Raw genomic sequence first — 12,874 nt, forward strand, 5'->3', positions numbered from 1 at the left:
GTTTTCAAGAAAGAGAAGCCCAAAGACCTTTCCTGGAAGCCGATGGTGCTTCCTCCTGAGGGGCAGGAGCAGGGGCTCTCGCTCGGAAATGCTTGGCCCATGGCAGGAAACAAACCAGAGACACGGTGGAGGGACGAGGGCTGGCCCCGGCACAGGATGACGCTGCGCTGATGCCGGAGCCCCCGAGGCCGGGGTGTCGCCCCAGGCTGTCATCACCGGCAAACGCCCGGTATCAGAAATGACAGGGCTGGAGTCGGGGTCAATGAGGGCGGCTGGAACAAGATGAAGGTTTTCTGTGTGGCGCGAAACACGGGAATCCCACTCCTGGGGGGCTCGTCCCGCAGAGCGGCCCTGCCCCTGCCTCTGCCCAGCGGCAGCATCCCCGGGCTGTGTGTGCCACCGGGTACCAGCCATCGAGGAGAGGATGGACACCACCACACCGCATTGAAATACTGTCCCTGGTTTCTCCAGTGATGCGAAGTGAGACAAGTGCGGGTCCGTTCTCAAAGGTGAAAACAACAAAACTAAGCTCAAGTCCAGAGGAAATAAATACAAAAGGCAACATGTTGCGTAATAAACAGTTGTGTTTCCAGCTCATTACAGGATATCGGCCATCAAACTCCGGGTCTCATCCAAGAGCTGACTTGGACGTGTTTATACTTCTTGTGATTATATTGTTCACTTAGTACCGTCTTCAAACACCAAAAGAAGTGTTTAAATGAGTAAGATAAGATCTAAATTAAGCCTGGCTGGAAATGAAGACAATAGAGTTGGGGCTGCTGAAACCAGCCCCGGGAGGAGGCTCCAGTGGGGCCGTCGGGAGGCAGGGACCCGGCCTGGGGACCCGCTCCACGGTCCCAGGGTGGGAAGGGGCTGGGGGTGGCAGAGGGACCCCTCACTCCTCCAGAGCCTTTCATGGCTCCCTACTTGTCCCCGTATTGTAATTATTGCTCTGCACAAACTGCCCAAAAGCAGCATCCTCTCCCCCAGTGCTCACCCCTGCAGCGCGACGGGCAGCCGGTCAGGGCTCGGAGCGGTTCATGCCCAAACTCTGGAGAAGGTCAAGCTGTTAATCCTGCTATTTCCACACTCCAGGGGTAACCTGGAGACCTATTTTAGGATCAAAGGTGAGAGTTCCACGCACTTTTTGCTCTAGAATACTTGAGTTTTAAGGAATTGGTAGAAATAACTCAACAACTTGTGGCCAGTGGAGACAGGAGACGATTTATGGTGCCGGACACAGGATCCCTCCTAACAACCTCCTCAGCACCCTTTACAAAGGGGGTTGGGGAAGCCCTAACACAGGCAGGGGAAGGACGAGGACAGAGAACTTCAACACAACAGGAAAGCAGCAGTTTAATAAATAATCAGAGGGAGAGATTAGCCAGTTCTGAACACAACTGGAACTGAAATAAATACATTTCATCATTAGCTTAAAAAAGAGAGATACAGAAACGCACATCGTAGTGAACTTTGAGAGCGCAGAGGAAGCGCCGTTCTGGCCCCGGGACCACGCTCTCAGAGAACTAGAGGTGTCAGCAGCCACCCGAGTGCAGAGAAAGGAATAAAAACCAGTGAAGGAAAAAGTCACTATTTTGCAAAAGCAATGGCAAAAGAGAAAGCAATGGTTTAACGCAGGTTTTTTAAAATGCGACAAGATCAGTTAAAACCCACTGGAACTGCTGCCGTTGAACGGGAACTGCAGAAGGACAATTAAGCCAATTTTTGCCTTAGGTTGGGGTGACTATTGCTGTCACCAACCTGCAGGCAAATTCTGGGGACAGTGATGTTAAACAGCCAGGCTCAGGCACTACACAGCAGATCAAGGGGATTTTAAGAAAAGGCTCTTTTAAAAAAGTTGCATTTTCATATAGAGTAACAAAAATTGGCAAAACTAGCTGGATGCTCCGTACAGATTTCCCAGTCTCCAGGTGGGATGCTGCAGAACTACCGGCCCTTCAGAATGAGACATTCGTCATTAAGGTCTGGCAATTTCAGCTCCATCACCGCGTGGCCCAAGCCCTCCTGTCACTTAAAAGGCAGTGGGTGGGTGGGTCACGTCCCTGTGCCGATGGGGAGGGGAGTTACAGGGGGCTGAGGCCCCCATGACCTGGTGAGAGGAACTGTGGGAAGGACCCCCTGCCCATTCCCAGTTCCAGGAACAAGTGACACCCCTGGGGCAGGTGAGCAGCCCTGCCCCACAGGGAGCCCAGGTCCCAGGGCCAGCCCCGGCGCCAGCACAGCCAAGGGACAATGTACGAGTCACAAAGGGCTCACGAAGCAACTGAAACACTCCCGGTCCCCTGCTCATGACCTGGGGGATGTCGGCATCACTGGAACATTGGGTGTTGTGTGGTGAGGGATAGGGACCAAGGAGGGAGACTCACCTGGGTAATTCTGCTGTCTGAAGGGCAGGAGAGGCCAAGACGCTGCAGGCAGCAGCAGCGGCAGCGAGGGAACAGGACTAGAAACACTTCGGTTTCAATAAACTATTCGATAAAGGAAAGGACTTTAAAAAATATATCTCTATATACTTTATATCATATAAATTATGCTCGTCTTTTTCGTAACGTTCCACTATATTCTACCCGTGAAGCTCCAAGTGCCTCAGTGTGAACGAGGTAATGATTCGGTGTTTCGTTTCACTTCATTTGTGTGTGAGGGACAAACCTACTGCAGTTCATTTTAATACACTGTAAATAAAGCTCCAGTCTAAAAAAGGCATTTTTGTGAGCGATACATAGCTGGGGCTGCTGCCTGGAAGTTTAAGTGACTGGATTTCCTTCAGGAAAGAAGTTTTCTGGGCACACACGGCACAGACCGTCCCAGTGACGTTTGGGAATTTGGAGCATCACACAATGAGCTTGGGGAAACTGGAGTCACCGCAGGTCACAGACTCTCTGCTGGCCCCGTGCTCCTGTCCTCAATTAGCTCCGCACCAGCAAACCCTCAGAGTGCAGGGCGGCTGCCCTCTGCACCACAACCATTTACTCTTACAGTTCTGATCACAGGAGCTGGGCACCGGGCTGGATTAATGCAAAACAAACTAGGAATTATTTCACTTAAATGTCCACCTCCAATAACTAACTGGTCCAGAAAATGGGTAAACAGACATTGTATTATTAGTTCAGCCCAGTCCAGGCAGTGGTTCCAAGCTGTTAGTACCCGACCGGCATTAGAGACTGACACGACACCGCAGCTCTCGCTGCCCAGAGCAAACAGGAGCCAGCACCGCACCGATGGCGCACAGCGGGGGATGGATGCTGAGCTCACCCTGGGGCTCACGTCCCCCCTCGTCCCCAGGGCTTGGACAAGGTGCAGAACAGGCAGAGCTGGACACCGGCATCAGGGTAGGGACCGAGCTCCCCGGGGACATCCAGCTGGTGTTTCCCACTGAACCCAGACACCAATGGCACCGTGTCGGCCACCACCACCCGTTTGCAAACACCAAAACACCAAGTGAGAGCGCTCCCTCCCTTTGGCCCTTCTCCCCCAAGGTTCCTCTCCCAAACCCACAGCGAGGGGATCCCAACCAGAGAAAGGAGCTGTCACACAAACCCTGCTCTGAGACAGGACTGGTTTTGGCCATTGTACCCTCAATTCCCTTAACAACTAATTTCCTAAGTGTTCCCAGTTCGGGCTTTACTTCCCCAGCACCTGCTCAATGCCATTAATTTTTGATCTTGCTCAAACGAGAACGATCATTTCCTGCCCTCTGCCATACCTCTATGGATCTATAAACAACCAGGCGATCCCTATGTGTTTGTCTTTGCTTTTTTCACAACACTCAAGCTAGATTCTCACTGCTCTTTCTAACCAGAGCTGAACCCTGCAGCACAGGCTGCAATTCTGCTTTTCAACAAAACAAAAGCCTTTGTAGCAGAAGGAATCCAAAACAGAATCCAAACCTGTACATTCAAATCAATTGCAATCATCACCATCAGGATCTGCTGGACTGAGAAAAAAAAAAAAAAGCTACAGTCATTATCTGGTTTTAATATCAGATGGCAAGAGCCTGGGGAAAAAAATCAACATGCTTTATAAAAGTGCTCAAGATAAACAGCTATTTCTTTGACCTTTTTCTCAGGAAACCACTCTTCACCAAAATGCTCAGCAGAGTTTAGTTGTTTCTTCAGCTCTTCAGAGAACTGTATTTTCTAAACAACCCTTACAGTTCCAGAAAAAGAATTCTGGAAAATCCTTCTACCTACTACCGATGGAGGTAGCGACAGACAAACGTTACATGGGTGTAACAAAAACAGAGAAAAAAACAGAAATACAAACTAAGCACTTGTAATTCATGTAGTCGCCCTTCTCTCATCTGCCCGTTCTCCCTTGTGTCAGTTGCAACTTCACTTTTTAATTTTCCTTATCTGCATCAGAACATAAAGTCAGTAGATTATTTTTTTTTGGTCCAAGTTTCACTCGGGCCAGAATGGGCAAATCCATCAGATCCTCGAGCAGCGCGGATCTGCTCCCAGGTTTTCCTCCGTGTGTGAGTGCAGGTGGGGTCCGGCCGGCCCCAGCCACGCTGTGATGGGTGTGGGGTACCAATTACGGGAGGGGATGGGGCAGGACGCACACGCCCTGTTTTCCTCTGGCCGGCAGCTCAGTCAGTTCAGGTCAGAACAAAGACAACATTAGCTCCTGGATTTGTCACTGGCGAGTTGGGTATTTGGCAGGTCACACTGTGAAGGCTGTTATTCTCGTACAAGGGCAGGCTGGCTTTAAAGAACGATCCCTCCCTATGGAGCAGTTCAGCGTCTCTCCTTTCCGTCAGCACCAGGTGATACAACTCCATTTTTGCACCCGCAGGGTATATTTGGCCTGAAGGGAGCCCCAGTCCCTTCTCATCAGCTGTCAGTGGCACAATCTGTTACCTCCTTTCTCCTCTCCCCCTGTGCTCTCCCCGAACTCCCACTGGCTGGGTCCATCCTTGCTGGGGAGCTGAGACAGGAGCCAGATCCCTCCTCTCCCCGCTCAGACGCTGCTGTCCTCCAGCAGCGGCTCCTTCCCTTCTGCCCCCCCGGCCTGCGGGCTATGGGTCTGTGCCCCATTGCTGTGCTTCTTGTGGCTGCCCGACCTCAGAGCAAGGTTGTGCTCTGGAATGAACAAGGCCACCAGGAGCGACAGCAGGACAGAGCAAGCCCCGAACAAGAATGGAGGCCCTGGGATAATGCTGCTCTGTAGGGAGAAACAGAGGAATCATTAATGCTCAAGTGCAAGGACAGAAGCAGCCCAGCAAAGCTAAGGATAAAGCTGAAAAGGTTACCTCGTCTGTAGGGTTGGCCATGTTGGGTTTGGAGGCCTTACCCAAAGTTTCCACCTCAGCCATTTCATTCAGCTCCACGTGGAAGAGATAGAAGACAAAGCCATAGAGTGCCGGCCCCAGGCCGTTACACAGACCCCGAATTCCAGTGATCATCCCCTGCACCACGCCTGAGGACAGAGCAAGGACAGGAAGATGTGCCTCCAGCTTCCGAGGAAACTTGTTTTATTCAAGGATGCACATGTCTTTAACAACAGGATGAAACATTCAGACCTGGATGACACACACTCTACAGACGAAGCACCTAAGCTGGCGATTAGCTTCCATCAGGATTTGCAAAAATCAGTAATGCTGGGCTTGCTACTTTGGAGAATAAAATGAGACCAGACACATCAAGCAACCCTTTCCAGCTGAACTGGAATTTAAGGCAGCCAAGTCTGAGGACTCAGGGTCAAACCACAAAGCAGGCAAACGATTAAGCAGCAGTCTCCTCTATCACAGACAGGCAGCACCGAACACCTACGTGCATAATGTAAGAATTCCCTCCCAAAGCATCAGCTCCAGTCAGAGACTACGAATAAAGCGACACCCCATGGCTGGCACAGATGTTCCTGCCCACCCCTCCACCACCGATGCCAAGAACTCCAATGTGCGGCAGCTCAAGTGCTGCTGGATGAACTCATCCATCAAACCCCCGAGAGACTCACCCTGTTGGTCGGGGTCTGCATTCCGGGACACCATGGCACTGATGGCAGGGAAGGTGATGCTGGACATGGCAGCCACAGCTCCTGCTGCCCACATCATCCTTGGGCAGAAAGAGGCAGCAGTCAGGGGACAGGCCGCTGAGAGCCAGCCCCGCGGCCAGACAGCATCTTCCCCAGCCACTGAGGTGGGGGAACCCACTGGTGACAGGAGATGAATGGGGACAAACTCTTACCAAGGCTGCGACCCAAAGCCGTACCAGGCAAGCTGAAGGATCTGGAAGCCCAGTCCCAACAGGATGGTGTTTTTATTTCCTATCGAACGCATGAGAATTCCCAACACTACCGTCTGGAAAGAAAAAACAAGTGCTTTCAAAGTGCATGCAAAGGAAGACGACAGCACTGGAAGACTAGAGGACGGGAATCCGAGGGAATTTGTGCTGCCATGAGACGGGTGATCACACACACACACGGTCCTCTGCTCCCGTAACATCGAGTTAGAAATCAGCACATCCCTGGCCACAGCAATCAGCACAATCTATGGCATTTTACAGAGTAACACAAGGCCACCCCATGGTTTACCAGTTCTTTATGCAACAAAGAACAGCTACATTCAAAAGAGAAGAAAGAGGGACCGCGGGTCCTGACAACGTCTGTGTGGCCACAGAGACTCTAACAACTCACCAGCCCTGATTATCAGGAATTTTGGATGTTCTTATAACCGCTAGAGCCACAACAGAAATTGCTTCTCACCTGAGCCAGTATAGAGAGAATTCCAACTACGCCAATAAAGGCTGCCACAGTCTCCGAGGAAAAACCAACGACCTGTGAAAACACCAAAGAGGGACTTTTCAGGCAAGAGATTTTTACAAGAAAAGCTACTCCACCAGTGTCACTAATGTTCACTGACATTGCTTACCAAGTACTCAAACATCAATCAACCATACCTTCCACTGCCTCCCTGCTGCCACGGGAATGAAAAGGAAGATTTTCCTCTGGATGAAAAACCAGCTTTAAATCACTGGGCTCGGCTTAAATGACTAGGAGCGGCAGGGACAGGGTGGGCAGGCAGAGCACCAGCAGGAAGCCATGCAAGGGCCCTGGAACGCCCAGAGTGGTCACCAAGCTCCCACACTTTTTAGGAAAGCTGGAACAAGTGACTATTTCTTATAGTTTCAACTTTACTAAGCTATTGGCCAAGATGAGATTCCTCAGGACGTGAAACTAAGATAACATTTGTAGACTGGGATTTCCTGCATTCAGAGCCTTCCCTCATCGCCAGAGACTGACCTGTCGCAGGTAGAGGAAAAAGCTGGAGTACTGGCCGGCTTCAGGAAGGTAGGAGAGAAAGACCGTGATACAGATGAGCAGCACTGTAGAATCTTGACCCACTTTCCGCAAGGACTGTAGGGAAGGAAGGTGAGGAATGAAAAAAAATAATTTAAAAAAAATGAGTTAATATTAAACATTCCTTTTGAGAGAAATTAGCAGAACTAAAGCAAATATAAGTATCACCAGCACGCAGAAAGCAAGCAATAATATTTACTTACAGCAAATGGGTCTGCTTGTTCCCAAGAGATGGGAGCTCCCCAGGAGACCGGGCGCATCTCTTCCGGCAGAGACTCTGGCACCGCCAGCAGGATGAAACCAATGTCCAGCAAAGCAACACCGGACGCGAGCACAACCACCAACGTGTCGCCGTAGGCCTGGGAAAGGTACGCACCAATGGCTGGGCTTGTGACCAGACTAGCAGCAAAAGTGGCTGACACCTGGAAGCATAAAACATTAATACAGCCTCTTCTTCCCAGAACCTATTTTCTCCTCCAGCGTAACCCAAGGGTTTTGCCATCTTTGACGGAGATAATCCAGGTGGATAGGGACTCCTTAGACAGAGAGACAACCAAGTTCTCCTGGTGCAATCTAGGCTAAGTTCTAGCAAAAGGAAATTAAAGCTAACCCAACAATTCATACACGATACTGTCAGTAACCCTATAGAAAGGGCCCCATCACAGGGTACTCGTATGCACCCAGCACCCGAGCCTGCCCCTTTCCTGCTGCAAAGCAGCTCACAAACCAGGCTGGTTTAAAGGCTGAGCAGCAAAACAGACGGTATTCAGACTGCACAGAAATCAGCCCTCTCTCTCGGTGCTGAATCACAAACAGAACAAGGAGACTGTATTATTAGTGAAACACATCATCTTTCCACTGATACTGTCTCAGGCTTGTCAACAAATCTCCCACCCCAATTTTATACCTCTCCTACCTGCAGAGCCCCAGATATTTCTTTCAAGAGACAAGTCAGTCATTCAGCTCCTTACCAAGCCATACGCAGTGCTGCGTTCATGCTCCTGTGTGATATCGGCAACGTAGGCAAAAATCACAGAAAAGGTGACAGCAAAGACTCCAGACATGGAAATGACAGCAAAATACCACCTGAAAGAGGCATTGCCAAAGGCAGAGTTAGAGAGTGACCACACAGTAACACCCCATCGTTCAGTCTCACTCTCCTCAGAATCCCTCGGTTATAACAAGGGTAAACTCACCATGGACTGATCTTCATAAGGGGAATTGGTGCACAGGTGAAGAAGACAGTGAGGAGGAGGAAGGATTTCCTGCCCCAGACATCAGAGAGAGCACCAATCAGTGGGGCACTTAGAAAAGAAAGCAGACCCTAAGACAGACAGAATGACAGAGAGAAATCCTTCAGTCAAATTCTGATTATCGATAGCAAGAGCTTTTGACAGCATGATCTAAAGATGAAAATACATGGAGGCAATCCATTCCTATTTTCTACAAGCAGGCAATATTAACAAAACATAACAGTTCATTAAACTGCTCACATTCTTTTAGGGAGAAAAAAACCCCAATCCTCAACCAGCTCGGTGCTGTGAAACATTCCAATTACTGCCCATTCTCTGCAACTGCTGTGCCCGCAGCTGTGCTCCCCCGGGCACCTCTGTGCAGCAGGGGCTGCCCTGACAGCACCGAAACAGATGCTGGCACAGCTCCATCAATTAACATCTGCTGCAGTTCTAGGGAAAGCTTTCTCTTCTAGATGGAGACAAGACAGACCCAACGAGCTGCCAAGGCCATTAAGCACAAATAAAATTGTTCAACGCCTTTCAACATCTTTCCAACCCAAGATGGGCAGGGAAAAGCCCATAAGTGTATATGGCAGTGCCCAACTCATATCAGAGCAGACTTCTCTGGGGCCATTTTTTGAGATCCTCCCGCCAGAGCCAGGGCCTGACAATCTGTTTTCCCAAATCAGAATACATGGCTACCGGTTGTTTGCTAGAGTTGCCTCCAATTCTGCTCTGGAAATGCTGGTCTCGTCCAAACTCACTGTGCCACAGCAAATTCCCCCGCTTCTGCCCAAGCAGAGCCCACTGAGACCTGCTTACTTTCAACTTGTTACTGATAACTTTAGATGTCATTCATTTTTTATTCTGTTACACTCCAGAATACGGTTACAGGGCTAATCTCATGATGATTAGAATATTTTCTGCTGAAACACACAGCTGTTATAGCCCCAAAGCCATGCTGACAAGCAGCGCGTTGTTAGTGCTGCTCAGTAAGATCAGCTACACGAGCTGCCCCATCTCTGTGCTCTGTCAATTCTCCATTTTGCTTTAGCTGAGCCAATGAGCACCCCAAACTGAAATATGGACATTTTTCTGTCTGATACTGGTTGACATCAGCAAATGACACAGATTATAATGGCTTGCCACTCCTTGCACTGATGGCAGATTGAAATGAAAGCCTGGGAGGAATATTCCTTACCTTGACTCCATGAATCAGGCCATTCATCAAGAACGTGTGCTGAGGAAAAGTCTGGTGTAAGACCTAGGGGAAAAAAAAAAAAAAGAAACAAAAAACAGAGCTAGCAGCTTTTGCAAAACTTCCATTAATTTCCCCCAGCCCCTGACAGCTAGATGCTTGAAGAGCACAACAGGGAAAATGGGAAATACACTCTCAATGCCACTGCTGTACCCACGTCAGGAGCTCTACCTCCCCTCTCCAACACGGGCAGCCACTTTCTTTAATGCTTCCCAGGTCTATACATTATTCCAGCAGCTTGGGCAAGGCTAAGATAATCTGAAACATGCCTTTCTCCATCCCTGCACCACCTGATTTCCCTCTGGTTTTGTGTCATATTACCACAGAATTTTTCGGTTCTCTCCCCCTTTTGTACTGTCTATACCTTTGAGTTGCATTTCATGCGTCATGCATTACATTTCAAAATAACTGTCCAACTCCATGAAAAATTACTATAGCTTCAGCTTATTCACACAGAAGAAATTTCAGGTACAAACCATTACATCCTGGTTTCTACTCCCTATAGTCCCAAGGCTGATGTTCAGATCCCTACCCTCGCCAAGCCAAGGTGAGCTCCACTCTACCAGAGGCAGGATTATTCCCGGGGAGACTCACTCACCGTCAGCATTGGCGTGGTCAGCAGCCCCCAGGCAAAGAACTCCAGGAAAATAACCACCACGGCGTGGTACACACTGGGCTCCCCAATCCCCTGTCGCTGCAAAACAGAGCTCCGTAAGTCAAACAACACACATATCCTGATCTGCGACAGATTTGAGAGGTGTGGTTGGTGCTGAAACGTCGACGCTGGCCTAAGCCATTGCCGCGGTGATTCCCTGCTTCCTGGTGCAGGAGAGCTCATGCTGCAGCGTCTCCGTCCGGGGCCCACCAACATGTGCCTCTCCTATAAAGCTAACTGCTTCCTTTTTTTTTCTCCAAGAACTAATATCTTTGATATCATTATGCTTTCTCTAAACATTGCTGACCATATCATCCCTTCAATCCCCACCTTAGGGACTTTGAAATGAAATGCCTCAATTCTTTAAATATTTTCACAGCAGTACAAGCAAGATCCCAGAAAAGACTCTGGGAGTTGAGGAAAACAATTTTACTTCCCAGCACCAACTCCATCTGCCCAGCATGGTGGGAAAGGCACAGTCCTCAGATCAGCTGTTAAAAACCCCCCACACCTCAAGGTCTTGCTTATCTTTCTTTCCGTAAAGATTTCTGATGGTGCTTTCATGGCAGCACTTGATCTGTCCCTTTTCCACCTTTTCCACAAGAACCCATTTCTTGTACTAGCAAACCACAAGATCTGAACTCACCAAGAAGTATAGTCCAGCCCTGATACACTTTTAATAAAACCACCTGACATGTCTGCAATCCCAGCAATTTAGACAGCTTCCAACAGCTTGAAGAATATTCAGAAGTTAAAAGAAAGCTTCCTCCAGCTGCACAAATCTCAAATCCAAAGGGATATGGGATCAGGTACGGGAAACCTCAAATCCACGGGCATTTATTCTCGGCTAAGAGATTAATTTCCTCACAGCTGACTAACATTTCTACACTGTGCTCTTGTGATACAAATTGTTTAATGGACCAGACCAAAGATGCATCTGTATCAGGACCCTGCCTCCAGCATTTGCTGCTGACAGGTTCTCAGGGACAGGAATTCAAGAAACGTGGCGTGTGAAGAGCAATCTTTTACCCAGTCACATCCTCCCGGGTTCTAAGAGAATAACACTGCATTTCAGGTAACTAATACAGCTGTAAGTTATTTGAAATACAAGAGAAGGCAGCAAGCGACATTATTCTGCTGAAATATTGTTTGTGTTCACAGATGCTATTAACACTGTCTCCTGCAGACAGGCTAAGTCTGCTTATAAAAGAAATCAACAGCATCAACACCAGAGGCACCCTACCCAAGGGGGACACCGTCATTAAAATACGTCAGTTTCATTGCACGCAAATGAGACAATGTTTTACAGCAAAGGGAGAAGCCCCAAGCCAGTAATTAAGAGTACAACTATCATTACCCACCTCGCTCCACAGAGTGGCCCCTTCCTCTTCCTCTCATCATCCCCCTTTCCATCCTCTCAAGCGGTTAAACATTTCTTCCACGTGACTAACAAAATTAACAGCCAATCTCGCTTTATGGAGTAGGTCCAGACCTGACCTGTTCACAGTTTAATGTCGCTCCTTCTACTTGTCAACCATCTTACTGTGTGAGACTCCCCAGACAATTCAGGACAGCTCAGAGTTTGGGGTCACCCCACCGCCCCGCTCCTCCAGGGCCCACAGGACAGGCAGCCCCTCACGGCCAGAACTGCTGTCCCACGGGAGAGGAGCCCCAGAGGGAAAGAGCTCGCAAGCAGCTTCAGCTCAGGTGCACCCACTTCAAAGCTGCCTTGGTTCAGGCACAACACTGTCGCCCGCACGGTCTGGAGCCTCTGCAGCTCTTCCCCCGCAGCAAAGAGCTCATCTCAGAAGAGGTAAATATTCACATGGGTCTGAAGGTAGCCTGTCACCCTCAAAGTGAATATTAAACGTCAGCATTGACATCTCACAACCAGTGGACACCAGCACCCGACGAATCGTTCCAGAAGCCTGTCTGGAAGGCAGTGGCCGTGGGCCCGAGCCCGAGGGGAGCCCCAGGGCAGGGGGCTCTCCGCCAGCACGGCGGGTCCCAGCACGGCGGCCGGGCCCCGGGAGGAATCGGAAGGAGAGGAGGGACCCCGCCATCCCGGAGAGCGGCGCCCCTGAGGGGACAGACCTCACCCCGGCAACCGCCCGGTCCCCGGCCCCGCTCAGGCACGTCAGCCCCGGCCTCGCTCGCCACGCCACATGCTCCCGTGCTCCCCCCGATCCCTGCTGGCCCCTCACTCACGCCGGCCCCGTCCCGGATAACGATCTTCTTGGCCAGCAGGACGCTGCGGTTGAGCCGCTTCTTCTTCTTCTTCTCCCCGGTCATGGCGCCGCCGGGCCGCTGCCGTTCGCCGGCCTCGGCGGCTGCCCCATCCTCCCTGCGGCGGGCCGGGCCGCGCAGGCCGAGCCCGGGCCCGGACCCGCACCGGGCGGGGGAGCGCCG

At 50.3% G+C, this 12,874-nt stretch overlaps 1 protein-coding gene across 1 annotated transcript; it reads right to left on the reverse strand.

Annotated features, from left to right (window-relative positions):
• Positions 1 to 1,339: 1,339 nt before the first annotated feature.
• On the reverse strand, positions 1,340 to 12,874 carry LOC141475331 (hippocampus abundant transcript 1 protein-like). Its single transcript, XM_074163652.1, has 12 exons — positions 12,674 to 12,874; positions 10,409 to 10,504; positions 9,754 to 9,816; positions 8,514 to 8,641; positions 8,289 to 8,403; positions 7,521 to 7,739; positions 7,261 to 7,374; positions 6,724 to 6,795; positions 6,207 to 6,319; positions 5,977 to 6,074; positions 5,273 to 5,439; positions 1,340 to 5,184 (listed from the first exon to the last, which is right to left on the reverse strand). The coding sequence occupies exons 1-12, from the start codon at positions 12,755 to 12,757 to the stop codon at positions 4,981 to 4,983; spliced, it is 1,473 nt and encodes a 490-aa protein (XP_074019753.1). The 5' UTR covers positions 12,758 to 12,874; the 3' UTR covers positions 1,340 to 4,980.

Source organism: Numenius arquata, chromosome 25 (genome assembly GCF_964106895.1).
Source record: "Numenius arquata chromosome 25, bNumArq3.hap1.1, whole genome shotgun sequence".
NCBI classification, from domain to species: Eukaryota; Metazoa; Chordata; class Aves; order Charadriiformes; family Scolopacidae; genus Numenius; species Numenius arquata.